The sequence below is a fragment of the Notolepis coatsorum genome, assembly GCF_963971535.1.
Source record: "Notolepis coatsorum genome assembly, chromosome: 2".
Taxonomy (NCBI): domain Eukaryota; kingdom Metazoa; phylum Chordata; class Actinopteri; order Aulopiformes; family Paralepididae; genus Notolepis; species Notolepis coatsorum.
In genome coordinates, this window is record NC_140166.1 from 191,678,986 (window position 1) to 191,705,610 (window position 26,625).

At 43.9% G+C, this 26,625-nt stretch overlaps 1 protein-coding gene across 1 annotated transcript in view; it reads right to left on the reverse strand.

The window, feature by feature from the left end:
- Positions 1 to 311: 311 nt before the first annotated feature.
- The window catches only part of LOC311248930 (MAU2 chromatid cohesion factor homolog), a 28,948-nt gene continuing 2,634 nt past the window's right edge, over positions 312 to 26,625 (reverse strand). The window contains exons 6-19 of the mRNA XM_084338171.1: positions 23,333 to 23,360; positions 21,455 to 21,610; positions 21,042 to 21,188; positions 20,565 to 20,655; positions 20,326 to 20,429; positions 19,356 to 19,433; positions 18,660 to 18,725; positions 18,411 to 18,494; positions 14,526 to 14,575; positions 14,122 to 14,199; positions 13,031 to 13,142; positions 10,048 to 10,138; positions 9,687 to 9,814; positions 312 to 2,955 (exon numbers count right to left, since the gene is read on the reverse strand). Coding sequence (XP_084194297.1) covers positions 2,881 to 2,955; positions 9,687 to 9,814; positions 10,048 to 10,138; positions 13,031 to 13,142; positions 14,122 to 14,199; positions 14,526 to 14,575; positions 18,411 to 18,494; positions 18,660 to 18,725; positions 19,356 to 19,433; positions 20,326 to 20,429; positions 20,565 to 20,655; positions 21,042 to 21,188; positions 21,455 to 21,610; positions 23,333 to 23,360 — 1,288 coding nt within the window. The 3' untranslated portion in view covers positions 312 to 2,880. The remainder of the gene's footprint in view (positions 2,956 to 9,686; positions 9,815 to 10,047; positions 10,139 to 13,030; positions 13,143 to 14,121; positions 14,200 to 14,525; positions 14,576 to 18,410; positions 18,495 to 18,659; positions 18,726 to 19,355; positions 19,434 to 20,325; positions 20,430 to 20,564; positions 20,656 to 21,041; positions 21,189 to 21,454; positions 21,611 to 23,332; positions 23,361 to 26,625) is intronic.

Consider the following 26,625-nt stretch of genomic DNA (forward strand, 5'->3'; position numbering starts at 1 on the left):
AGAGAGGAGATCCGGTACAAGAATAGAGTTCGTTGGTTGACTTTTTTTTTATTACATTGGATGCCATTTTGTCACAGGAAAGATTTGCCTCTAGGATGGAACCCAGGTAGGTAATTTCTTCTTTCCTTGTGACAATATTGTCACCCACTGTAACTGAGAAGCCGTCGGTCTTGCCGAGTTTGTTATTTGTAGGTGTGCTTCTCTCTTAGATTCCTATATTGGCAGACAATTACAATCAAAGATTTCTACATAAAGGATATTGCTTAATGTAGCACAGTATATTAGACATTCAGAATACTAAATACAGTTCTTGCATATTGTTCAGGAAAATGTGCAAAAATAAAATCATTGTAAATGCACAATTATAAATATTTTTATTTCTATATTTTTTTTCTCACTTTTTGTATTTTGCTCCCATCCCAATTTAGTCGTTATGCCAATTCCCTTCCTGGTCGTTGCGTGCATTGTCCCACTGTCGGCCTAGGGAGGGTGTAGAACTACCACATGCCTCCTCCGATACATGTGGAGTCAGCCAGCCGCTTCTTTTCACCTGACAGCGAGGACTCTCACTGGGGGAATGTAACACGTGCAGAGGTTAAAAAAAAAACATAAAACAACATGTCTCTTTCATCATTGGTTCCAATTACAGCAAGTTTAGAACTGGACACGGGTAAGCTGGCTGCCATATGGTCCCGTTCCAGAATGTCGATTGATTTTGACACATCAAAATGAAAAGGACACCTGGCATCTCACACCAGCCAAATGTTAGAAAATCTTAAAGTAAACCAAAGCACCACTTTTTAAATGTCATCAAGCTGTTGAGTTCATGTTTTCTTTTGTGAGAATAGCACCACCAAATGACTCAAAACATCAGATGCACAGTGTACACGTGAGAAGGACCCTGTTCCTCATCACACAATACCATTAGTCAGATGATCTTTTTAAACCAGTGTAGGAATCCATACTTTGACAAAGGTCCGAAATGATGAGGGTCACCAAAATCAATAGGCGTCTTTCATTGGGGTCCATGAATGTTCACAGCAAACTATATGGCAATCGTACCATTACTTTACAAAATATCAACATCATCAGGGAATAAGACTAGGGTTCCAAAAATCCCAAAATAAAAATTTAATAAAAAAGTATCCCTTAAATACAATGACATATCTCATTACCAACATTCTTTTACTGACTGAAGTTGAAGTCAATTAACATTCCCATCAGAATTTTATTGGAAAACTTTGAAAATGCAAGCAAAAAAACATAGGCATTGGATAGAATATGGCAAGTACTCAAGTTTAAACTGTGTCCTTACAGAGTGCCTTAAATACCAAGTATTGAATTTGATTTCTACATAGGATAAAAGCTAAAAAATACATTTCACACTTTACTTGCTTGACTTTAGAAAAGGTCGCTGTACAATAAATGTTTGGTAAAGTGGCAAATATATACAAATATATTGTAAAGAAAACTGTACTAGAATTATTAACACAAATGAAAATATTACAAAATAAATTCACTTTTGAATATCTCAAGATTACCAAGTTCCAAAAGTCAAAAACATGTAATGCTGAACTAATGTGTTATGAACAGCAATTAATATATTATGGAACTTCAAAAATATACATGTGAAGATTGTGTATTAAAAACACCTGGCATCTCACACCAGCCAAATGTTAAATCTAAAAGTATGTAAATGTATCAATTGATTGCTCAACAGAGCCATCCTCTGGTCTATTAAAGTACTGCAAGTAATGGACAAACTATCGAATCCCAAAACATTGTAGTTTCATTGCCAAGTCAGCATTCACATTATCAAATTATTTGACTTAGATTATTTTGTGAAAACACAAAGTGATGGCTCGTATGCCTAATGAATGAGGACACTGTGCAACAAATGACCTACCAGGGGCAAACATATTTAGCAATTTGGTTAGAAAATCTTTTTTTCTTTTTTTTTTTTTACAGGAGAGTTGACATCAGTAACTTCCACGCATGAGGGGAAAAACACATTCAGACAAAGAAAAGGCAAGCTGTATAATATTTACCAACAGCTACAAAAATATCAACATGAATAAATTAATGATATAATGTCTAGTTTCATCTACTCCACCTCCAACTAACCCCTTTATTTCACAATGACAGAAAAAACAAACCTGTGTTAAACACAAATAAGGATGTTTCATATCTGTGAAGCAAAGGATCCCTTGTATGTGTTGCCCTGCATCTCTAACTCATAGGCTCTTAAAAAAGGGGCAGTTCACTCAAAATAAATACAAAAACATATTTTCTCCCTTACCATAATAATGAATGTGGGTGTACTTTGATAGAAAATAGTTCCTACATGTAAATGGTCAGAAGGTCGGTGTATTATCCTGAGTAACTGGGTCATGATTTCTGGAAAGAGACATCGCTTCTGAGTTTTTCCAACTCAGAGTGCTCCATTCTGCTCCATTGCATTGGAGTGACGGCCGATATCTCCAAAAGTAAGTGAATCACCACCACCACCCAAATGATCTAGATGGATAGATAGCACTCTGGGTAAGGGGGAGAATATGTTTCTTTTGTCTCTTTTTCTTTTTTTTGGGTGAACTGCCCATTTAACCCTGCCATTTTACCTGGTAACCAGCCATGGACCTCCGAGAGGATGGAATAGGTATAGAACATTAGTTCGGAACAAAACAAAACAAAAAAAGGAATTATGGCTAAACAATCCAGAAATGATTTTGAGAAGATAGCGAACTATGACGGGCCAGGCCAACTCCTATTAAATCCGTTCAGATCTGAAATGGAGAGGGTGCCGGAAGCAGCTTATTAGGCATCCATCTGTTGCATCATATAATGTACTAGCCAGAGTCATGTGTGGGGTGGAGGGGTTCCTCATAGCAGGCTGGCTAGGCTGGTGGTGGGACCATTCTGGGCTTGGAACTGGACCGGTGGAGTACCGTCGGTCCACTGTTAAACAAGGAAAGAGAGCGTTTTATCATAAAGATAATAGACAGCAACCACAGGTCAGACAGATGCTAATCAATATAGACCCTTTTACAGTTTGTGAACAATGACAATGTTTTGGCACCGGAAGTCTGGATGAAACCATGGGACATCTGTTGTCTTTACCGAGTCAAATGCTTTCGTCCAGAACGTCCCTGGAGCTTCTCCCGCAGAAAGACAGCAGAGTGCATTAATAGCCTGACCAGGTATGCAAGGGGACTAAACACCACAGATCCTGACCAGCTCTAATGCTCACCTCAACAGAGAGCCGCGGAGACAACACTACATGTTGTTTCACTTTTCTGAGAGACAATTCTATGACTTTAAGTCAAAAGATGCATATACATTTTGGACAGGAAACAGAGTTTTGTCGGGGGGGGGGGGGGGGGGGCAGGTATATGTATCCATTATTATTCAAGGTCTATATTCCAATATTATATTAGGAGTTGGCACACAAACACCATATCGATAGGTTATGAATATAACCGTAGTTCTATGAGTATTAGTGACGCTCAGCGTCAACTGCACATATCTCACTTAGTGCATATGCACTGAATAAATACTCACAAATGCACCTTTACATACCAACATCCGTCTGGCCACACCCCATCCGCTACCTACATAAGCAGGTGTGTGGCCACACACTCGCCTCCTTCCCAATCTTTCACCACAAGGCAAGATCAAAGGCCGCAGTGGCGCCCAGACGCTGAGCGTCACTAATACTCATAGAACTACGGTTATATTCATAACCTATCGTTCTATATCGTATTAGCTTCCGCTCAGCGTCTACTGCACAACGGGAGCTGAGCGGGAGCTGAAGCTCGACAAATGTACCCCACTGAGGCCCCCCACAACCATCAGAACCAGGGAGGACCGAGCCCCCCGACCCTCCCTAATGGAGGGATACCCCCCCTATTGGAGGACGGGAGGGAACGGATCCGACCGTGCGAAGAGGAACTCGAGCAACTCAACGCACAGGGTGAGCAGACCGTGGCTTGACCCCACGACTACGCACACACACAACCCGCATGCCACCAGGGAACGAACGGAAGGAACAAACCTCGTTACCGCCCCCAAAATCACGGGGTCAAGAGCAAACTCAACCCCGTGGCAAGGCCATAGCAGCGGAGCGCGAAGGAAGACCCAGACCCAGAAGGGACTGGATCCCCCCGAAAAAAGGGGGCCCGGAGAGGCCAACGATGCCACAGCATCAAGACCTCACCAGGCGGTCACTAGTGACACCGCCCCCCACATCGCCAGCGTATTCGGACAGGGCCCATCCAAGAGCAGGCCCTTCCCCCCACTAGCACGCCGCCTGGCACGCTGACCCTGACATACTCAGGCAGTCAGCATGGCTGTAACTCGAAGCACTCAAGAGGCTACACTACAGCGGGAGCAGGCAGCGCACCGGGGAGACGACCTCCAGAAGAGGCCGATCCCTCAATCCAGGCAGCAGGCACTTGACCCGAGCCTGGAGCACGGAGGACGAGACAGGCGCCAAAGGGGTCAACTGAAAACAGCACCCCGGCGGAAGGGGCGTATGCTGGCATTGGTGAGCACCATGTCAAAGCCTCCACCAAAAAAATCCCAGACGCTCTAGAGGGGCCGAGGCAGAGAAGGCTGACACGATTGGCAGACGTCATGAACGTGCAGGGGCACACTCAACCGGGTAACCCGGGAGTTGACTCCGCTCCAACACACCAGGGAATCAACCACCCTCTTGGTTCAACATGCGGTGGTTGTTCCTATAACCCTTCAGGAAAAAACTCAAACACACCTGCGGGTATACACTGGCTATACCGCAGTACAAGTGTTTCAGTTTTCAAAAAGGGGTTATCCCAGGCCTACGGGTCGACGAAAACAACTTCGGACCGGGCCCGGCGGACCGGGATGCACACAGGGATGCCAGAGGAGTTCTATAAAGACCACCTCAACAGCCCCCTCTCAGCCATGCGTAAGCGGGAGAAGAGAGGGGCGAAAAGAATGGAGAACCAGCCCCTTCATGACAGCACAAGGTACAACATGTACCCAACAACAGTGTCTCCATAACGCCCAACCCTGTGACACCCGGGCCGACCCAGCATTTTTCCCCCTGAAAAAAGCACAAGTCCCTCAGGGTACCAGAACAGAAGATCTGCGTCCCCGGCGGACAGCGGGTTAACTGACCTGGACCAGCGTGACCAGAACCAGTCCCGTGCCCTAATCACGCCGACATCCCCAACTCCAGGAGGAGGGGCAGGTACGTGTGTTGATCTAAAACATTATAGAGGGCGCCACCCAGACGGTCCGATTCGTACCGCGCTCAGTGGCCCACCCCAAGGGCGTGAGACCCCTCTACCTATGCTTTGATCTATTCCGTTAACATCCCCCAGATATGAACGAGAATTCGTTGAGACAAACCTAGTAAACTGGCGCTCGGAAGAGAAAAACTCCATCCCAGTTGCCCTATAAAAACGCCGTTTTAATAACGAGCAACCAAGGCGCACCAGCCTTATGCATGATTCCTATCAGAAACACCCAGAGCCATCACTATGTACGCGTCGAGACCCAAACACATCAATGGATAGTCTAACAAGACACCAGACATTGTTCCTCCAAGTCGCCTGGGAGAACGACAAGAAGCCATCGCACTTCATTTCCTCTCCTCTTTTTATTAAAAAAGAAAGAAAACACAGACTGACATGGATCCCTTGTGACGCGGCTGAGGGAAAAAATATTTTCATTTTACACCCCGCCAACCTCACCACAGGGAGGAGACGGGAATCCTCAGAGAGACTCCCCCCCCATGCCGAGCTGACCTAACAGCTTGGCTGGACCGAATGAAGAGGGTAAAAAAAAACTGACCAATCAGAAGAGGGAAGGAGGGGTTTATTCGGTACCCCCTCGCAAGCCCAACCCTCGAATACTACAACAATAGCCATATGATACCTTAAGTAGCCAGTATGCTAATGAACAGCGAATATCCAAGGATAAGCTAACTCAATGCACGCTAGCCACAGACAAGTCTGTGAACAGGGTTTATAACAAGGCCAAAGTTTATATGTGTGTGAACATGACACCCGTGTTTATGAGATTTGATAGAGAGAGAGAGAGAGAGAGAGAGAGAGAGAGAGAGAGAGAGAGAGAGAGAGCGGCCTAAAAGACCGCGGTACCCTTACACACACGAGCATTACTGCAGACCAACACAACAGTGTTGTGGCTCAATATCACAGTTTAAGCAACAGAACACACAACTAACCTCTACCTTTATATGAAGAACCTAAGTCTTCAGGTCGAGGAAGAAAAAACCCTTTCGACCGAGTGTAAGCTGCAGGCCTTGCTTAAGCACACATGTAATGTAGCGACCAAACAAGACTATAAAGTCTAGCCCTCCTATCAAACCCACACTAGCGAAGGTTCACACATCGTATCCCCATCATATGTAGTGAATAAACACACCGTTTGTAACAAAATACAGTCCCTCCTAGGAGGGACTTTTTATTTGACAAAATCATATGCGGGCCGGGGAAGGGAACAGGGGGAAATGATAGGGGGAAAAGTCACTCCTAGCGACACCTGCCATGAGCCGCTCGGGGTTTGCCACCCCGGAGGGACGATAAAGGACTGGAGGCTGGTCTCGACGATCCCTACCGTCACCTCCGAGCGTGGATGGGCCGGCTGCAGTGGTCGAGGCGCCCTCTCTCCTCCTGGCCTTCTTCGCCGAAGAACCAGCAGTGGCGGTGGTAGCGGCGGCGGCTTCGGCCGCGGATCCCCGACGACGAGCCTTCCGCCTGACTCCACCGGCGACATCGGGCGGGGGGAAATGAGGCTGGAGCACGGACCGCTCCTCCTGCATTTCACTGCAGGTTGAAGTCATAAGCTGCAACGCCGACCCTAAGAGCCCAGCATCGGAGAGGGGTGCCGTCAGAAGTGGTGTCCTCTTCTTCTCCGGCACACGCGCCTGCTCCAGCCAAAGGTGGCGCTGGGCTAGAGTGGCCAGGGCGCGTACCTTCCCAGCGGCGACGGCCTGCAGCTGGATCAGATGCAGGATGGCTCCGGCCACCTGGGCGAGCTGATCACGTTGTATTTCGGTCAGCTTTGTACCGCCCGTCATTATCCCGGACATGAACCTCGCTAGCTGCACGATGTTAGACGTGGCAGCTAGGGATTGAGTCGCGGCGATGAACGACTGGTCGCTACAGTTGGCCAACCGCCTCGCCGATTTCCCGTGGGGAACCGGCTTCCGTAAAGGCTCCCACACCACCTCAGGACAAAGGAGAGCTGCCATCGGCCTATCAAGCCGAGGCACCCCCTCCTTCATACCCTCTACCAAACCCACCACCCTCGTGACTCGCACGTAGGCGGGAGTGAGGCCCGTGATGTGGGAGACCACCTGTCCCTGACGGACGTAGGCCTCCATTGAGGGGGAAAATGGGCAGACAGCGCCAGTCTCCCTCACAGGACGACGTTGCCATAAATGACCTATGAGATCATCAGGGACAGGAACAGGCAGTGGCTGCGGCAGAGGCACGCCATTTGCGACTGCTGCCGCCGCCATGAGCTCGGGGAACAAAGCATGCAGTTCCCCCTGCATACTTTCCCCCACCGAGCCCGCATCCCTCACATGCGGCAGACTACTGGACATCGCAGAGCCACATTCCAATGTGGCTGATAGCAGGGCATCCCGTCGCTGAGTCGGAGGTTCTAACCCAACATCAGCATACGAGGGACCCCAAGGAGACATATCACCCCCTGCCAGTTTATCCTGAACGGGAGGCGGACATGTCTCCACCGGCCACGGAGAAGCAGACGCATCCTCATCCGGCTCCAGCAACTCCCCGAAACCAGGCCGTTCGCGTCTGCAAGCCACCATCTTACGACGGGAGCGAGCAGACGCAAAAAGCTTGAGTCTCAAATCCTCCGCCACAAGAGGAGCCGGCCGCCCAACGGTGGACGACTCTCCGGCGGCAAAGGAACCAGAGCAGGAACCAGGCCATCTCACAGGAGACAGCGCTGGTACACCAGCTCCTTGGAGAGGCAAGCTATCCACCGGACGCCTACCGGGCGCGGATGCCGCCCACGACAGTGGCGTCAACCCCGCCCCAAGACGCACGGCAGAGGAGGAAATGGAGAATCGCTGGTGAAGGGTAACGTTGCTAGCGCGACCCCCGAGGTAAACATTATAGCTTAGCTTTTTTCTTTTAAAAAGTATGAGAGAAAGAAAAAAGCAAGAAACAATGTGAACACTTAACTCAACTTTCTTCAGCTAAATACCCATGTCAAGTGATTGGTATACAGGCACTCTCTTGTGGTGAAAGTGAAGAAGGAGGCGAGTGTGTGGTCACACACCTGCTTATGTAGCGGATGGGGTGTGGCCAGACGGATGTTGGTATGTAAAGGTGCATTTGTGAGTTTTTATTCAGTGCATATGCACTAAGTGAGATATGTGCAGTTGACGCTGAGCGGAAGCTAATACGATATAGAACACATTTATAGCAACTGTAGCTCATATACAACTATGACACAGACACATTCTCATCCTCAACATTATTATAACTGCTGGAATACTGAGAAACTCTTCATCCTGTTTATTGTTGTTTTTCAGACTTCATTTTCCAGCGCATCTCATCCGGGCTTCTCATAACCACGTATCAGGGTTTCCGTTAGAAGAAATTGTTGCCGGTCTCAGTGTCCGGTAGATTTCAATCTACCGGACAAATGGGATCAATTCCGGTCAGAGTTTATTGAGCTTAAAAACAATTGATAGGCAGGCTATATAAAGAATGACATCCTCAAGGCATGTAGATTTATAATATTTTTACTTAAAACTAGGCTACTTTTGCGTATATACAGTCATTAATATATTCCAAATAAAATAAGTCCCTCGAGACTTCGTGCTGCTGCCGACTTAAAATCAAATAGGTGTCGGTGGGCAGTCGGCCCGACATTAATAAACAGCAGTCTGTTATAAATAATCACATTTTTATGAGCTAACGAATTCCGTTATATTAGACATTTGTATTAATTATATCAAGCGAAGAACTGAGAAATTTAGCAGAGAGAGACGGCAACATTATCGTGGGTTTGCGTGATGACTATCTCCACCTCCCAACGACTTGGTGCTGGATTTGCGAGAGCATGCAGCTGCAGAGCCGCAGGGCCAGCGGTGTTTTCAGGTCCGGTCTGGGGACCACTCAGCAGCGCCCCCCACCCAACAGCTGAATTGCCAATGGCTGAATTGGAGTATTGCACTGTGCTGGCACAGCTCTGTGGGCTCTGCGGCTCTGCAGCTGCATGCTCTCGCAAATCCAGCACCAAGCTCCCGCTGACACATCGTTGTCATTATTAGACCTGCTTGGTGAAGCAACCATGAAACAAATGTAATGATTGTTTCGTTCATCGCATAGGCTATTTAATTTTAGCCTATTTTAATACAATTCAAATAATCAAATTGTGCTTAGAAGGAATTATTTTCACCGGACATTATGACCGGAGAGATTAAATATGTCGGACTTCAACAGATTTTGCCGGTCAAAAACCGGTAATTACCGGACAACGGAAACCCTGCCACGTATAAAAGGCACACCCGGGTTATTGTATATACTCGAAATATCCAAAACTATAAATGAAATATTGATGTACATTTTAAATGCAGGCAATCACATCAAGCTTTTTTTCTTTTTCTTTTTTTAAACCAGCTCAGCTACTGTACGTACATTGATGAGGTTGTGCTCGGGGAGGCTGCAGGCGGCGATGTGGTCTTGCAGCAGCTGTTGAGAGAAGTTCTGGTGCATCTGGGCGGCTTCATGGGCATCCATCGTGTTGCCTAGGGCCTTGTTTAAGTCTGCAAAGACAACGAGGGGTCGTGCTCAAAACCTGCCTTCATGTACCAGCCTTCATCTAGTTGACACCAATGGAAAAACTATTCAGATTCGACACAAAATGCAATATGAATTGTGATGCCATATGGTCCAATAGACCTTTGACTCATCTGTACTAACATGTGATCACAAGTGCTGAATCTAAAAACACACATTATATTGTAATGTATTGTAAAGAGGGAGAGGGACAGTCTACCTTTCAATAGCGCCGACGACCACAGCTGGACAGACATGTCAGGGATCTTACTGGCCAGCTGCATGGCTGGTACAACCATGTTGTTGCTTTCCTGAGGATGAAAAGACACATCTCATCAGGGAATGAAGTGAGACAGATTGTTAGACTAATTATATTCAGGGGGCAATGCACATCCGGATGATAACAGAACATAGTAGAAGCAGTTATCTATTATAAATAAGTTATCCAGTAGGCGGCTGGGTGGCGCAAGGGCTTAAAAGCATAATGTCCATTTGGCAACAAGGAAGTAATTACACAAATAGCTAAACATTATGCATGCATGTTTAGGTTTACTTTATTTGTTCAAGGGGGACAGTGTACATTAATAAAACATTGTACAGATGTAAATGCACCCAATTTTAGCCAAAAGGCTAATTTCCATTGGCAGTCCCCCTGCCAGAAGGTACAGGCTAAAATCCTGTGTAAAAAAAAGGGTTAACAATAAAAACAGAATAAAATCAAGATAAATAACATTAGAATAAAAACACAACAAAAGCACATACCATAGTACTACAGGTCACAATACAGTCATGGACACAAGGACAGAGCACATCATGACATTAAGAGACCCAGACATAGACAGACGCACCATATCCACACACACGCATAACACACACAGACACCTCAGTGTTGACAGTTCTGGTTTTCAATGAGCCATTCCCTAACCCTGCACTTGAATGAATGGTATGATGTGGACACTCTAATTGTTTGAGGAATTGAGTTCCATTGGTGGGATGCTCTGTATGAAAAGACGGCCTGGCCAAATACACTTTTTTTTAAAGGGATTGTACAGTCCCCCCTTGCCGCACCTCTAGTGTTCCTGGTTGAGGCAGACTTGAGGTTGATGAAACCGGACAAAGGAGGAGGAGCCAATCCACACTTTATTTTAAAAACTAGACAGACGTTTTGATATAGAGTCAGGTTTTCCCAACTGAGTAGATTATATCTTTTTAGAATGTGACAATGATGGTACCTGAATGGTTTCTTGTCTAGAATTTTTATTGCTCGTTTGTATAGTGATTGAAGTGGTTTCAGAATGGTGGAATGTGAATTGGACCAGGTTATCAAACAGTATGTGATGTGGGAAAGAACCATTGAATGAAAATATAGCTTTGCTGCCTCGGTTGAAAGGAAGTTTCTTATGTACCTGAAGTTTGATGGGCTGAACTTTACCTATTGCAGACTTTTTTTTATGTGATTTTTGAAGCTAAGGTTTGGGTCTATGTGTAATCCTAGGTATTCTGATACTACCTGTAATTTAGGTAATGTGTCTCCAACCTTTTTGTTTATGAAAACTAGGCTTGGGCAATATCGAAATTCCCCTACTGACAATTATTGCTTTAACCTCTTAACAGGCACCCTGAAAAGTGGAAATGTTTGAGGACTGCATACTTTGCAAACCAAAATACTATACTTTATACTTATAGCAAATGTATAGGCCAGGTCTCTTTTGAAAGATAACATTCTGAAGTTTCTGATACAATAAAGAAATATCACTTTTAGTGCAAATGAAATAGAGTAACATAGGTCTGAACGTGAGTTGTAGAAAAACTTGTTACTCACGTTTTTCTGTAGTAGTTGCAATATCCAAAATCCGTTCAGAAATGAGTGATTAGGGGCGCCCCAGTGGCGAACCACATAACGCACTGAGTCGCGGCACGGCCGACCCGGGTTAGATTCCCGAACCTGGCGTTATTTGCCGAATGTCTTCCCTCCACTCTGTCTCCCGTTCCTCCTCTCTCTCTCTCTCTCTACTGGACTGCCCAGTAGAAAAAAGCGTTAAAACGCAAAAATAAAATAAAAATCTTAGAAATGAGTGATTAGGGCGACTGGGTGGCACAGCGGACATTGCGCTCGTCACCAATGCAAGAGACACCGGGTTCGACTCTGGCTGTCGGCGTTGCCTCCGGCTTGGGCCAGTCATCATACTAACTCAATTGGCAGAGTTAGCGGGTGGAAGTCGATGGGTGGTAATCTGGACGTTGTGGACAGCGACTCCTACAGGTCGGTTGGGGACGCCTGCATAGCAGAGACAGGAAATGGCGGGGGTAGTGTGAGCCTCCCACACGTTACACCTCGCCAATGAGAGTCCGCGCTGGCAGGTGAAAAGATGTGACAGGCTGCCTCCTCGTGTATCGGAGGGGACACGTGATGCAAGGCTTCTATCCTCCCTACAACCGGCCAGTGGGGGGCATATGCGAGCAACGTTCAAGACAGGGGAGGGGAGAATTGGCACAGCGGGTAATTGGGATGGGAGAAAAATTGAAAAAGAGGAGAAAGAGTAGATACAAAAATAAAATAAAAGGAGTGATTAGGAGAGATTTTGGTAAACTGTGTACAAAAAATTTAAATACTCCAGGATTACATTTCCTCATCGACTTCAATTCATTCTGCGGTTTTTTTTCTCTTCCTGTTTTCGCTCATGACTTTTCACCTAGATCCCTGATTCGCACATCCCCAGGTGGGGTATCATTGGAAAGCCACACTCATTGGCTACAAGCCTGTGCAGTAATTTCCGAGATCGGCAAATGATTGACGGAGCTAGAGCCCCGGGAGGTAATCTGACTCTGCCGTGTACAATGGCGCACGCCTCCTAAAGAGGGCCCGGGGCCAGGACATTGCACGTCATGTGGTTAGGAAAGATAATATATATATATATATATATATATATATATATATATATATATATATATATATATATATATATCGTTTTTTAATATTGCAAAAAAAGAAAGCTGAAAAGATGCATATGTTGCAACTTCTATTGTGCAAAATTCTGACCGGAAGTCTTATTGTTGTTGTCACCAGCTTGACACAAGCCATTGCTACAAAGATAATGTTAGAGAGCTAGCCAGCTACCGGTTGGAGACCTCTGATGTAGTGACTGACTGGCAGCCGGTAAATTTTCCTGGAATGAGATTATACTGTAGTAAAATGTTCTCACCCTGTGGTTCCCCAGCACATAGAAGATATGGCCCAGCAGTACCAGGGAGCAGGCCGTCAATCTGTTCAGGTCCTCAGCGTTGGACATCTTCAAAGTTTCTCTCAAGAAACGCCTGCAACAGAAACATACATGCATACACCATACATTGGATATATTGTGTGATGATGCCCTCACAGATACCTTCACTATTCAATGATTGGGTAAACTATCCATATGTGAGGGAAGACATTTGACTGCTCAGTTCAGTTGGATCCTCGTGTGTGTGTGTGTGTGTGTGTGTGTGTGTGTGTGTGTGTGTGTGTGTGTGTGTGTGTGTGCGTGTGTGTGTGTGTGTGTGTGTGTGCGGCTACAACTGTAAACTTTTAGTCTTCATATTTGGAAGCCTGGGTCATGTCCATAAGTTGGGTGTTAGAGGCCTTCAGATGGCCGGTCTTCCGAAGAGAAGAGCCAAACAATTAGCAAGATATTGCTCAGTGTCAGCAATTATTGGCAGCCAGGCAATTTGGAGAAGACGCTGCTATCTGTATCCATGAGCTGTGTGTAGATTGTCAGGTTCATCATCCATGTGTGTGTGTAACTTTGGTTGCCATTGTCAATTTGGGCACGACTGTATCAGAATAACCCACAATGTACAAGTGCACTGATAATATTTGTGTCCTTTAAACATTGTCTTTATGTGGACATAAATAAAGATTCAAAATATGTGTGTGTGTGTGTGTGTGTGTGTGTGTGTGTGTGTGTGTGTGTGTGTGTGTGTGTGTGTGTGTGTGTTAGGGCTGGGCGATTAATCAAGTTTCAATTTCAATATGATCTTGGCTTCCCACGATCATGACAACAAAAGAATAAAGATAAAACAATTATTGTGCCGCATTGCTCTAATTTTGTCTTGTGTTGCATGTTGTAAATGCAGCGCACCCGAGGGAGCCACGGCGCGTCATACGATCTCAAATCAATGAGTAATCGTGTTTAATAATTGTGATTTCAATCAAAATAATCGTGATAATAGTTTTTGCCATAATCGAGCAGCCCTAGTGCATATGTGCGTGTGTGCATGCGTGTGTGTGTGTGTACAGGAGTGGCAGAATTCCTACTTGGCCTCATTGTAGCGTCCTTGGAAGAAGGAGAGGAGTCCCCTGATATAGAAGGCTGCAGCACGTAGACAGTGGGAGCTTAAAGGGAACCGGAGAAGAAAACACTTCAGACCACTGAGTGTTTCCCACTCTGCCTGCATGCATTCAAGCATCACACACAAGTAGTTGCATTTACATGCCAGAGCCTGCGGTGTGTGAGATTATGCTGCCAAGTAACTTGGTTTACAAATATGCTCAACATGTTATGCCGTCATTGTGAAGCGTGGTAGCAGGCGGCGATTAGCAGCCTAGTGTGGCGTTTAGCAATATGTGTAGGTGGGTGTCATTATTTGGGTAGGGAGAAATCAGTGTCCTGTAAGAAGGTATTTCATTGAAAATGTCTGTTGAAGAACGTGATTTTGTACCTGACTGGGAAGTTGTGGTCCGGGTTTATTCTCTCTAGAAGACTGTACAGCTGGAGGTGAAACGGAAAAGATGTTAGTCGTCATTTACATAAAAGGTGTATAATGAACAAGATGTGTTTTTATATAAACACTAAACAGCCCAGTACAATTAACCAAATGCATGAAAATGTTTGCCTTCTTAAAAGGAGCACTTCACCTAAAAATGATCATTTGTATATCAATTACTCACCCTGTGATGCCTTGAATTCACAACTATTTATTTTCCTTGCATGCCTCCGCGGCAAAAGAGTCCAAAAAGATGTAGCCATACTTGAGGAGTTGGAAGTTAACGGGAGACAATCGTGACAACAGCAAAACTCTCAAACACATTGTGCAGTATGTTCTAATTGCAGTTATTCTGAGCATGCTACTCGTTCCAGCGTGAGAGTGCTTAACCGGATTATTTTCTTTTTAGCGAAAAGGCATGCGTTTGGTAAGAACCAAGCATACGACTGGATAAATGAGACACTGGAATATACGGCACGATGAGAGTGTCTTTGAGAGTTTGTAAATGTATGTTTGGATGTTAAAATTGCTTCAAAATTGCTTTAAAATTTACTTCAATTCATTCTACTTTATTTGGAATCTACCTTCACCGCGGAGGCATGCGAGGAAGAAAAATCAGTATGAATTCACGGCATCATGGGGTGAGTAATTATACAAATTATCATTGCTGGGTGAAGTATTCCTTAAACTGATTAATTCGGTCATCCTGTGGCCACTCTACAGAACAGATGCTTCTGAACTGGCAACAGCTGATGTTGACATTTGAACTAGGAGTAATGAGGAAGGGTCTGGGAATATATGTCAGTCAATTGTGATACATGTAAACAACTCTGTGTGTAACTGAGTTTGATTTGCGGCGGATCCTATGGAACAGGATAATCACTATATTAACTCATTGACTGCAAAAACGAGTATACTAGTTTTTGGCGCCCATGCGTTGAAGGCCAAAAATGAGTATACTCGTTTTTATGTTTTTCTTTTGAATTATGATACTAAACACTGTCATACATTTCATGTATGCATTTGGAAAGACTGTGATAACGATCGAATCCCGATAGGTGGCAGTGTCGCCTACCTTTTGAGTACATCTGGGCTAGTTTCCTGTGGGGAGGGGGGTTGCGCTCTGGCCACAGTAGCCAGCAAACTGCCTCGGCAATGGCGATCGTGTCGAGCGAACTATTGGAGATTATTATGAAGAGGACAAAAGGTGACGATCCATCCATAAGGTGCGTTTTCACCAGACTACGTTGGACTCTGCACTTCTGGTAAATCATACAAATACTAAAGTCAAACCGGCCAAGGATGTAACATTATCTGTTCACCGCGCCACGGTAGTCAGACACACTAGAGGAAGAGTGGACAGGGTTTGGTGGACCTCCTGACCAAGGTAACGTAACTGTAAGAATTCTGGCACAATGTTCTATTTTACCAAAACCCATCCTAAAACATGCCTTTGTGATCCCATCCTCAGAAAACGAGTCAGATGAGTATGGCGAGGGAACCTGTAGTAGGCCTGTCAGTCACCCCTTCTAACTTAGGTGAGCAACTCAGGCCACATAATGCCATATATCCATTACCAATTCTACACATAAATGTATGCATGTAAATACTGTATTCATGTGTATGTGTTTACTGTATGGGTAGATCTGGTGTGTAAAAATGTGGACTTGAATGTAAATGTCAATTTTGAATTGAATCCTCTCATTCTACAGCAGTCGAATGTGTTATTCTTATGTAGTGCCCCCCATGGTGGTTTTGTGAATAGAACAATTGTATGTATGGTCATGTTACCTTTGACCAGGAAATATATAGGTGTCAGACGAGCAACAAGCACGAACTGTGCAAGGGGCGACAGTGGCTCAGGAGGTAGAGCAGTCGTCTGGCAATCCGGAGGTTCCCGGTTCGATTCCCGCTCCTCCTGGGCAGCGTGTCGATGTGTCCTTGAGCAAGACACTTAACCCCTAATTGCTCCCGATGAGCAGGTTGGCACCTTGCATGGTTGCTTCCGCCGTCGGTGTGTGAATGGGTAATATGTAAGTAACAAATTGTAAAGCGCTTTGGATAAAAGCGCTATATAAAAAAGCAGCCATTTACCATTTACCATGCTGCGCACAAAACACGCAATATCTCGCATTCTAGAAAATGAGCATGGAATCTTTTGATACAGGACGCTTTTTAACCTGGGATTGTGCAGGAACGAAGGTATGTAGAAATAAACGGTTTGTTCCCTGTTGGGAGTATAAATATTGCCTTTCAAATGAGCCATAGTATTGTCTCCATAGCTATAATATAGAATATACGATGGGTCTGCAAACATCGTCAAAATGGTCTGAAACGCTGGCACCAGGGAGTACAGATGGGGAAACAGCGTGGCAGTCAGAGTTAAACGGTCACTGTAATATGTTGTGCAAGATGTAATATATTCCCATAGACTTGTTGGCGTGGAAGACAATTGGGGGTAAATGTGGCGTTCAGATGGAGAGAAATGTTGAGAAAGGATGCTGTAGTCTACATTCTTACTTAATGTGTAATGTGTATGTGGCAGTCTGGCAGAGAATAAAAGTGAGAAAATTGCTTTTCAAGAAGTCGCCAGGCTATATTCATAACCTCACATATCTAGTGGAGACCATAACAGATTGCATCTATGTTGCACGGTGCCTATGGATCAATTTCCAATTGTGTGTAGCCAGGAACTGAAAACTTGTAACATTAAGTCCCATTGTTGTGGGCATAACGTGTAACCTACTAGCTAGGCTCCACTGACAACAGAAGATGCTACAGTTTTTTTATGTATATCGTTGCGCTGCACATAGCGGCGGTCTGGTTTAGTTTCAGCAGCACCGGTCTGTGCTCCAGGCACGGTGCTTTTCATGCACTCCGCGACGTGCTCTCCCCCCGGCCCGCCGAATCAGCACACAAGAGGACCAAGCAAAGATGCAAAAGAAAACAAAGCAATGAAATCAACCAGGAATTGATATCCAATGCAAGCAACTGATAGCAAGCTACCTCAAATCTCCGACGATGCCAAGTGAGTGTAGCGTTAGAAAATCACTATACCAATGTGATAAGTGAACGTGATAAGCTAACTAAACTAAGCTAACCCTGATTCTCCCTTTGTGTTTGTGTGTGCATGCGTTCGCGTCCCATCTAAGGTCTTTGGAAAGACCAGATGAGGTCAGAGGAGTTTGATAGTATTTACTGAGGATGGACAGATAATGTTGATATTTTAACATAAAAAATATAATACATAAATGTATACATGATCATGCAACATAAAACAATTGTTGTAGGAATGGTTTGGGAGAGGGAGGTAGGGAGGGGTTTTAGGTTGTGTGTTGTGAGAACATTTTACTTAAAGTTTAAAGCTCAATATATCAAAATGTGGCACTTTACAGTGAACCTCTATTTGTATTCAAAGCAATAATTTTGTTTTTCATTTAAATGTCTGGAAGAGCTCATAATTTTTTTTTTTCAAATGATATTTTCGTTGCCTTTTTTAAATGTATCTAAATGTTACCGATTGTGTTAAATGGGCATATGATAGTCTCATATCGATCGCAAGCACCTGAATCGAACTCGTATCGTATCGTGGCAGACTGTGATATCTGCTAATATCATATCGTTGTCCAAAGAATCGATATCGTATCGTGATGAAACTGGTGATTCCCACCCCTACATAGAACACGTTGGTTAAGTTTCATGTAAGATTTATCACATGTCCTCCTCACAACAGAATGATAGGATTCAGGTTATATGTGTCGGTGAAATGCCCCTTTATGCCTATTCTTCTCCTCCTTCTTTTACGTGGATGATTTAACACAGTAGTAGTAGTATACCAACCTCCTGGTGTCGATTTCCCTCTCTGATGTAGACACTGGCCAAGTTGGTTACAATGAAGGTCCAAAGCTCCTGGTGCGTGGTGAGCTGGAACACAAATAAACTGGTGAGCTGGAACACAAATAAACTGGTGAGCTGGAACACAAATAAACTGGTGAGCTGGAACACAAATAAACTGGTGAGCTGGGACACAAATAAACTGGTGAGCTGGAACACAAATAAACTGAACATTCGGTCCAACCAGCCACTCACCTGTAAAGCTGTGGTAAACTGTGCCTCTGCGTTGTCCATACAATTGACAGAGATGCAGTAAAGACCCTAGGAAATGAGTGTGAGAAGAAAACGTTAAAAAGGTGTCAGTGATTCACCGACTCACAAAACACATGCACTCTTACACAGGTCGGTACCTCTAGTCACCCAAACAACTGCCTCTTTGAACTGTTACGGTCAGGCGAGCGCTACCGGAGTCTCATGGCCAGTACAGAGAAACTCAGAAGGGGCTTCTATCCCCAGGCCATCAGGATGCTCAATGACTTCATGTAACAACCCATCATCTACACTCATTGCACACACATCCACATACTCACCTTTAAACAAACACTCACCTTACACTCACCTTAACACTCACTTTAGACATGTTAACACCACATTATATTGATCTATTATTAAAGAGATTTTGCACTACATTCATACCTCATTTGCAATCGCACCTTACCTCAACGTTTTGTACCTAATTTTCTGCATTGTACCTCACTGTTTTACCACTTTAGATTGTAATATATATATATGTATATTCCTCTTTACTTACATTTTTTTCTTTTACTGTATGAAGCACACTCTCAGGAGCTCATACAGAACCAAGCATTTCACCGTAAAGTATGTGTATTTTATTGTGATATTTAATAAACAAACTTGAACTTGAACCCTTTCAAGATTCAAAGTACTTACCAGCAGTGTGTGAAGCTGGGCAGCGTGGTTGGTGAATAACCTGGGCGACTGTTGACACAACTGGCACACCTGGGAAATCTGGAGCAAAGGGGACAGAGAGTCCATGTTCTCATTTCTTGTTTGTATACTTTAAATTGGCCGAGGCATGTTATCAAATAAAGCCTGACGTTTTCTGGAGTTATAGCTTCTGGACATGCGTCCTCACGTGGCATATATCTCACATCACATCCAACAGAAGTAGTTATTAAAGTGACTGTGAATGCAGTAGCAATATACCTCTAGTGCAGTAGTGATTTACTGTATGTGTATCTCCTGTAACACAGTAGTACTGTACCCCTTGTAAGGCAGTAGTAATATACCTCTTGTAAGGTAGTAGTAATATACCCCTTGTAAGGCAGTAGTAATATACCTCTTGTAAGGTAGTAGTAATATACCTCTTGTTTTTTTTTTTAAATCTTTTTTCCCCCTCCTTTTTCCTCAGTTTTTCTCCCATCCCAATGTTAGTCGTTATGCCAATTCCCAATCCCCTTCCTGGTCGCTGCGCACCTACCCCCTACAGTCGGTTTGGGAGAGTGGAGGCTATCACATGCTTCCTCCGACACATGTGTAGCCAATCAACCGCTTCTTTTCACCTGGCAGCGCGGACTCTCACTGGGAGAGTGTAACGTGTGGAAGGATCACACTACCCCCCTTAGATCCTTTCCTCGCTGAGCAGGCGCCCCGACCGAACTGTAGGAGTCGCTGTTTACAACGACCAGGACCCACCCCACCAGCTTTCCCACCCCTAACACTGCCAATTGTGTTAGTATGAACGACCAGCCAAGCTGGTAGCAACGCCGAGAGCTGGGCTCGAACCCAGCGTCTCCTGCGTTGGTGGCGAGTGCCTTGTCCACTACACCACCTAGCCGCGAGTAATATACCTCTTGTAAGGTAGTAGTAATATACCTCTTGTAAGTCAGTAGTAATATACCTCTTGTAACGCAGTAGCCTTGTGGCCAGTGACTAGTCGACACATGATGATATGCTCCAGTAGAATGACTTGAAAGGTGGACAGGATGGGACTGCAGTCCAACACTGGAATAACAGAGGGGCACAGAAGACAAACACATAAACAAGGCCTGCTAGACGGAGAAGCTCTTTCTAAAAGAAAAGCACAACTCTATACAGTTTCTCTGTCATTTTAAATCTCCTTTGGGAAAGACGACTCACTTTTTAGTTTCTCAAGCTGCATGAGGGCTTTGTCTGTGTACTTCTGGGCCTTCTCCAAATAGCCTGCTTGCATGGAGTGCATGACTGTCACCTGCAAGGGTCATTAGAAAAAGGGCATTTAGTATCGATACCAACAACTGTGGCATAACAGTACAGACATTGTTTTATATGAGCTTGTTCCCAACGAGCCCCTTGCTTTCCGATCTAGCCCACTACTGAAGAGGAGTAATAATAATAATGCATTTTATTTCAAAGCACCCAAGGTCGCCGTACAGGGTTAAAAACAAATACAATTACACACAGTAAAAACACAACATTACAGAGTTACACATAGGGGAGCAGTTATAATAAACTTAAAATTAAAGTGAATATGCCAGAATGAACAAATGTGTTTTGAGACAGGAAAACACAAACACACGTGGAAGAGAAGAACTTTGTGGAACGTTTATGTAGTGCAGAGGAAGGACGTGGGCTTACCAAATACACAAGAACACACATGTGCTCCTTAGGCAGCCAGTGGAAGAGATCTGCAGGGTTGCTGGGCAGGATCTCGTCGTCGTGCAGCGTCGAGATGGTCTGGATGCACTGCTGCAGTTGCTTTAGACACGGCTTCACACTCTTCACCTGGGAACAGAGAGAAAAGAAGAGAATAAATGTGTTGCCCACCTCAGTATATTGTACAGTACATACTAATCCCAGTAGTTCCTAGGATATGTTTCCATAGCACTATTCCAACAAAATTGACATAAATTGGGATAGAAATGGGTCTGTCGCCATATATCAACGAACCTGTGCTATTTATCAAGATTATCTCCAAACAAGAGAAGGTTCTGCAGGAGAACGTGTGGCTCCAGAGGTGGGGGTCCTGACCACAGACCGGGGGTTCTTACCTGTCCCGCATCCAGGTAGTGTGTGACCTGTAGGACCAAGAAGAACACCCTGAGGGACTCCTTCTGGATGGGGTTCCCCTGCCAGTTCTCCACAATGGTCCCACACAGTGTCAGCAGAGGGTGCACCTCACCCAGCTTCCTCTCCATCAACAGAAGCTGGTACACAGGAAAACATAACCATGTTCATTACTAGTTATAATGTGTTGCCATCAGGTAACCTCTTAACGTGCAACGGCCCGGCCCCGGGCCCTCTTGAGGACGGTTTGCCCACCGGCGCCACACGCCACTTTGCCGACTCGGTGTGCATATTTTTTTAATACAATATATAGATCGAATTAAAGCCCTATTTGTTGCCTGTCGATTGCCTTTTCAGGCAACAAAATCTGTTCAGCGGTTCTCGAGTTACATGCCGATATGTGAGGCGTGAGCCGAAGTAGACGGCAGACTTTTTTTATTTATTTTTTCAAATACCACTCCCGATTGCCGAGCCTCTACCTCAGTCAATCATTTGGCGATCTCGAAAATTATTGGACAGGGTTGTAACGAATGAGTGTGGTTTTCCAATGGTACCCCATGTGGGAATGAGCGAATCAGGGATCTAGGTGAAAAGTCACGAGCGCAAACAGGAAGAGAAATTTCTGTGGAGTGCATTGGAGCCAATGAGGAAATCGTTTCCTGCTGCCTTTTTTTCTTCTCACTTTTTTCTTTACTTCCTTCCTAATAACTCATTTCTGAACGGATTTTTATGAAGTTTGGACATGTACTGGTACTACACAAGACTTCAGGCTATGGACCCAGGGTTTTTCAGCTATACACATTTTTGGGGAAATACTACTTCTGGACTACTAACTACTACAGAAAAACGTGAGTAACAGGTTTTTCTACAACTCAAGTTCAGACCTATGTTACTCTATTTCATTAGCACTAAAAGTGATCTTTCTGTATTGTATCAGAAACTTCAGAATGTCATCTTTCAAAAGAGACCAGGCTCATGCATGTGCTATAAGTATATAGTATTTTGGTTTGCAAAAAAAAGTATGCAGTCCTCAAGTTAAAAAATTGCCACTTTTGGGGGCGCCTGTTAAGAGGTTAAACAGTGTTAATTTCTAGTTATAATGTGTTGCCATCAGGTTAAACCATGTTCATTACTAGGTATAATGTGTTGCTATCAGGTTAAACAATGTTCATTACTAATTATAATGTGTTGCTATCAGGTTAAATCATGTTCATTACTAGTTATAATGTGATGCTATCAGGTTAAATCATGTTCATTACTAGTTATTAGGGATGTCCGATATTATCGGCCGACCGATATTATCGGCCGATATCGGCAGTAAAATGTGATATCGGAAAATATCGGTATCGAAAAAAAAAACAAAAAAACAATAACAATTTTTTTTTTTTTTTTTTTTTTTTTTTTAACATTTATTTAACCTTTATTTACCCAGGCAAGCAAGTAAGAACCAATTCTTATTTTATTTATTGTCAAAAGTATGCATGTTGGTTTAAAATGTTCATTTTTACTTTTTTAATTATCATATTTTGCACAGATAATGCTTACATTTAGAAAGCCTTTTGAATGCATCCAGTGAAATTATTAGTTACCTGAAATTATTCCGTTTTTTGGGGGGGAAACCCTGCATATATCGGTATCGGTTGATATCGGTATCGGTATCGGTATCGGAAATTGGAGTTGGACAATATCGGAATATCGGTATCGGTAAAAAAGCCAATATCGAGCATCCCTACTAGTTATAATGTGCTGTTATCAAGTTTGAAGCGTGTTAGTATAAACAAAGTAAATGCTGTTCATTGCTATGGTACTAAACCAAGCATTACTCTACACTCATTTACAGAAAATGTAATCAGGTGACTTACCAGTCCTTTACTCAGGAGAAACAATGCCCTGTTGAATACAAGCAGAGAAGCGTTAATTGAATCATCCATTCAGATGAAATGTCATATTCATAACTTAAACCATTTGGTGGATGCTTTTATCCAAAGTGCCTTACAGTACCTTGAGTGCATTTTGTTTAAACATTGACCCCAGTGGGAATTAAACCGCTAATACGATATGTTACAAACTACTTTATTATTCCCAAAAGGAGAAACTCAGTGCCACAATACATGTACAGACATCAGAGAGGACAATAGAAAAAGAAGCATATACATCAAGGTAGTACAAAATAAAGTAAAAGCACAGCAGAGCACCATAATAAATAATGTAACAACAATGCACACAGTCTAATTTTAGGAGGACTCGAGGTTTGGAAATGCTCTGCAAAACCGATTAGGGCGAGGTACCAAGGCTCTGGGGCCTCTACGTTTGCCGCCAACAACACGTTTTCAGCACTGTATCGCATATAGGGAGGTGTAGTGGTTACTAGGGATGCCCCGATCGATCGGCCAGCGATCAGTATCGGCCCATATTCACTAAAATAGCTGGAAAATAAGAAATAACAATTCAGTACATTTAAATCTATGTGTTCATTTGTTACATTTAGTTTCACATCAGTCAAGCCTGATGTTGCCTTGCACAAAATAATGATCCCAGTCTCTTCCACACAGTGAGGCATACAGTTTATTAATTGAACAATGGGTATTTACATTACATTTAGTCATTTCGCTGACTCTTTTATCCAAAGCGACTTACAAGTTCTGTACGACAAGTCATCAGGAAGGGCACAACTCAGCTGAGTAACAATGTTGGTGCTACAGTGTAGGTTAGTATATTAGGACAAGTGCATGACATTAAGATTAGTTAGGGTTAGATTATTTTATATATATTTTTTTATCTATAACAAAACCAAAAACGATCTGTATCGGCCGATATGGCCGATCGGTATCGGTGGCAAAAAACGTGATTGGAGCATCCCTAGTGGTTACGTCATTGTCGTTTCCGGCCGGTCCACCTCGCTTGAAATCGCAATGTATTTCCCCATTGCCCATTTCTAAATCGTCTCGTTTAAAACAAATAAAGCATGAACATTTGCATGGTGTACCTTTCTGTGGGTATTCATCCACAATCTATAGCTCAACATGAAAATATTCACAATTAATCGTAAAATAATTACGTCAAATTTTATTTCAACCAAAAATGCTTAATACTTTGACGGCCGCTGGGACCCGTCTAATATGGTGGTAGAGGACCAAGGTTTGTCAACACACCGATGTCTTTTTGTAGAGCTATATCTATACTTTATAGTATTGCTATCTGTCCATTCTCATTGTCACTTGAGTTCATAAACCGTCCTTTCAAAATGGCTTAAAGAAAAAAAAAATCCATCAATAGGTTGTCATTTTATAGCGCCGTGAATATAAGCTTTATCGCAGATTTCGTCTCATCTATTTTCTGGAAAGCTAGTTATGGAGCTAAAGGCTACTAACGTTATATTCAACGGCATTTCCGTTTTATATATGCTAAAGAAATAACACAAACTGCATATGATCCTGGCTCTCCCAAAGCATGTATGGATGAAAGGGGGGCGGCGGGGGAGGTCGTTTAGTATTATTGATCACCAATAACAGTGTCCGTGTAACTGCCACATTCACCAATCGGCTGCTTGCGTTACACAGCAAGGTCCGATCCGGCTGTAATTTAGGTGAAAAGGGTCTTACCGTCAGCCCGTGGGATACCCCCCAGCATTTCCCCGTTATCGATCGGCATCTGGTAGATCGATATGTCCATTGGTTGATGATAAATCCCCTTATTCCATGGTGAAATCTGCGATTCGAAACGTAATCAACGGTGCATGCTGTTGGTTCGGGATCAGGGTAATATGAAACGCCATTGGAAGGTAAAAAAAAAATATTCCATTCGCCCACATGGTATACTGCAGTGGAGCGATGGCGCCCCTAAGAGGATCTGGCCGGTATTGCATGTTCGCGATTCCACAGACGAGGGTAGATCTGCAGAGCCGGTCGGGGATCTTGATCCGGTTATTAATATGGAATAAAACAATAACAACTTGCCACGGCTATATACGTGCCTCTGGTCCACAACGCATGGCACCGAAACCCGTATTTATACGTGGCTGGTCCCCATTGTGTTAAACAATAATGTTAGTGCTAGAAGGGAACTAATTTTGTGCACAAATGGAAAGCTTTCCAATGTTCACGAGGCAGAATTGTTACAATAGCCGATAATCCATTTTCCCAATGATAAATCCCTAAACGGGTGGACCAACGGGGTCCAAAGTGACATCAGACTACACCTCCCTATTGGGGTTGCCAAGTTCGTCACTTGGTATCCCCCATTGTTGAAAATGTGTTCCTTTTATTATTATGTTTTGTTATTAAATAATAATTAATATTATTGTTGTTTTTGTTTTATAAGTTTTTGTTTGTGTGGGACACCTGCACTGAATGAAGATAATAGTATGTTACAATCTGTGACTATGTGACTGTACTAGAATATGTTAGTGCTTGTAGATGACATAATCATCTTGATGAACACCAACATTACCACAATCCTCAGTATATCTACCATCCTAGTCATCAACAACAGATCATCATCATCATCATCATGACAGTCAACCAAAATGTTATTGTAATGTAATTCAAAAACACCACCACAGCAGCGGGTAGAAAGGACTTCCTGAATCTCTCTGAAGAATACCTTGGCATGACAAGCCTGTCACTAAAAGTTATCTTGAGCTTGTTAAAAACATTAACATTGATCTTCATATTGCATAACACTCTTGAGCTTCCTACCCGTTATTTGCTCCATGATAATCTCTAGCGAGTCAGGGGTCAAGCCAAAACACGTGCAGGAGTGAATGAAAAGACCGGAGCTTCCTGAGGAGAAACAGCCTGGACTGGGCCCCTTTTAAAGATGGCACTGGGTTTCTCTTTCCAGTCTCTTTCCAGTTTCTAAAATCAATAATAAGCTACTTGGTTTTACTCTTGTTTAAAATGAAGTGGTTCGCATTGCACTAAGCTAGGTGGTTGTCTTTGAGGATGTAGCCAACAAGTGTAGAATCATTTGAAAATGTTTGCAGATGGCAGCCTGATTCCAGACTCAGCCTGCAGTCAGGGGTGCCTTGGGGTGCACAGAGCAGTGCCTTGGGGTGCACAGAGCAGTGCCTTGGGGTGCACAGAGCAGTGCATTGGGGTGCACCTGTGTTGGTAATAATATCAGATACTGAACCTCCGAACCTCACGTACTGGGG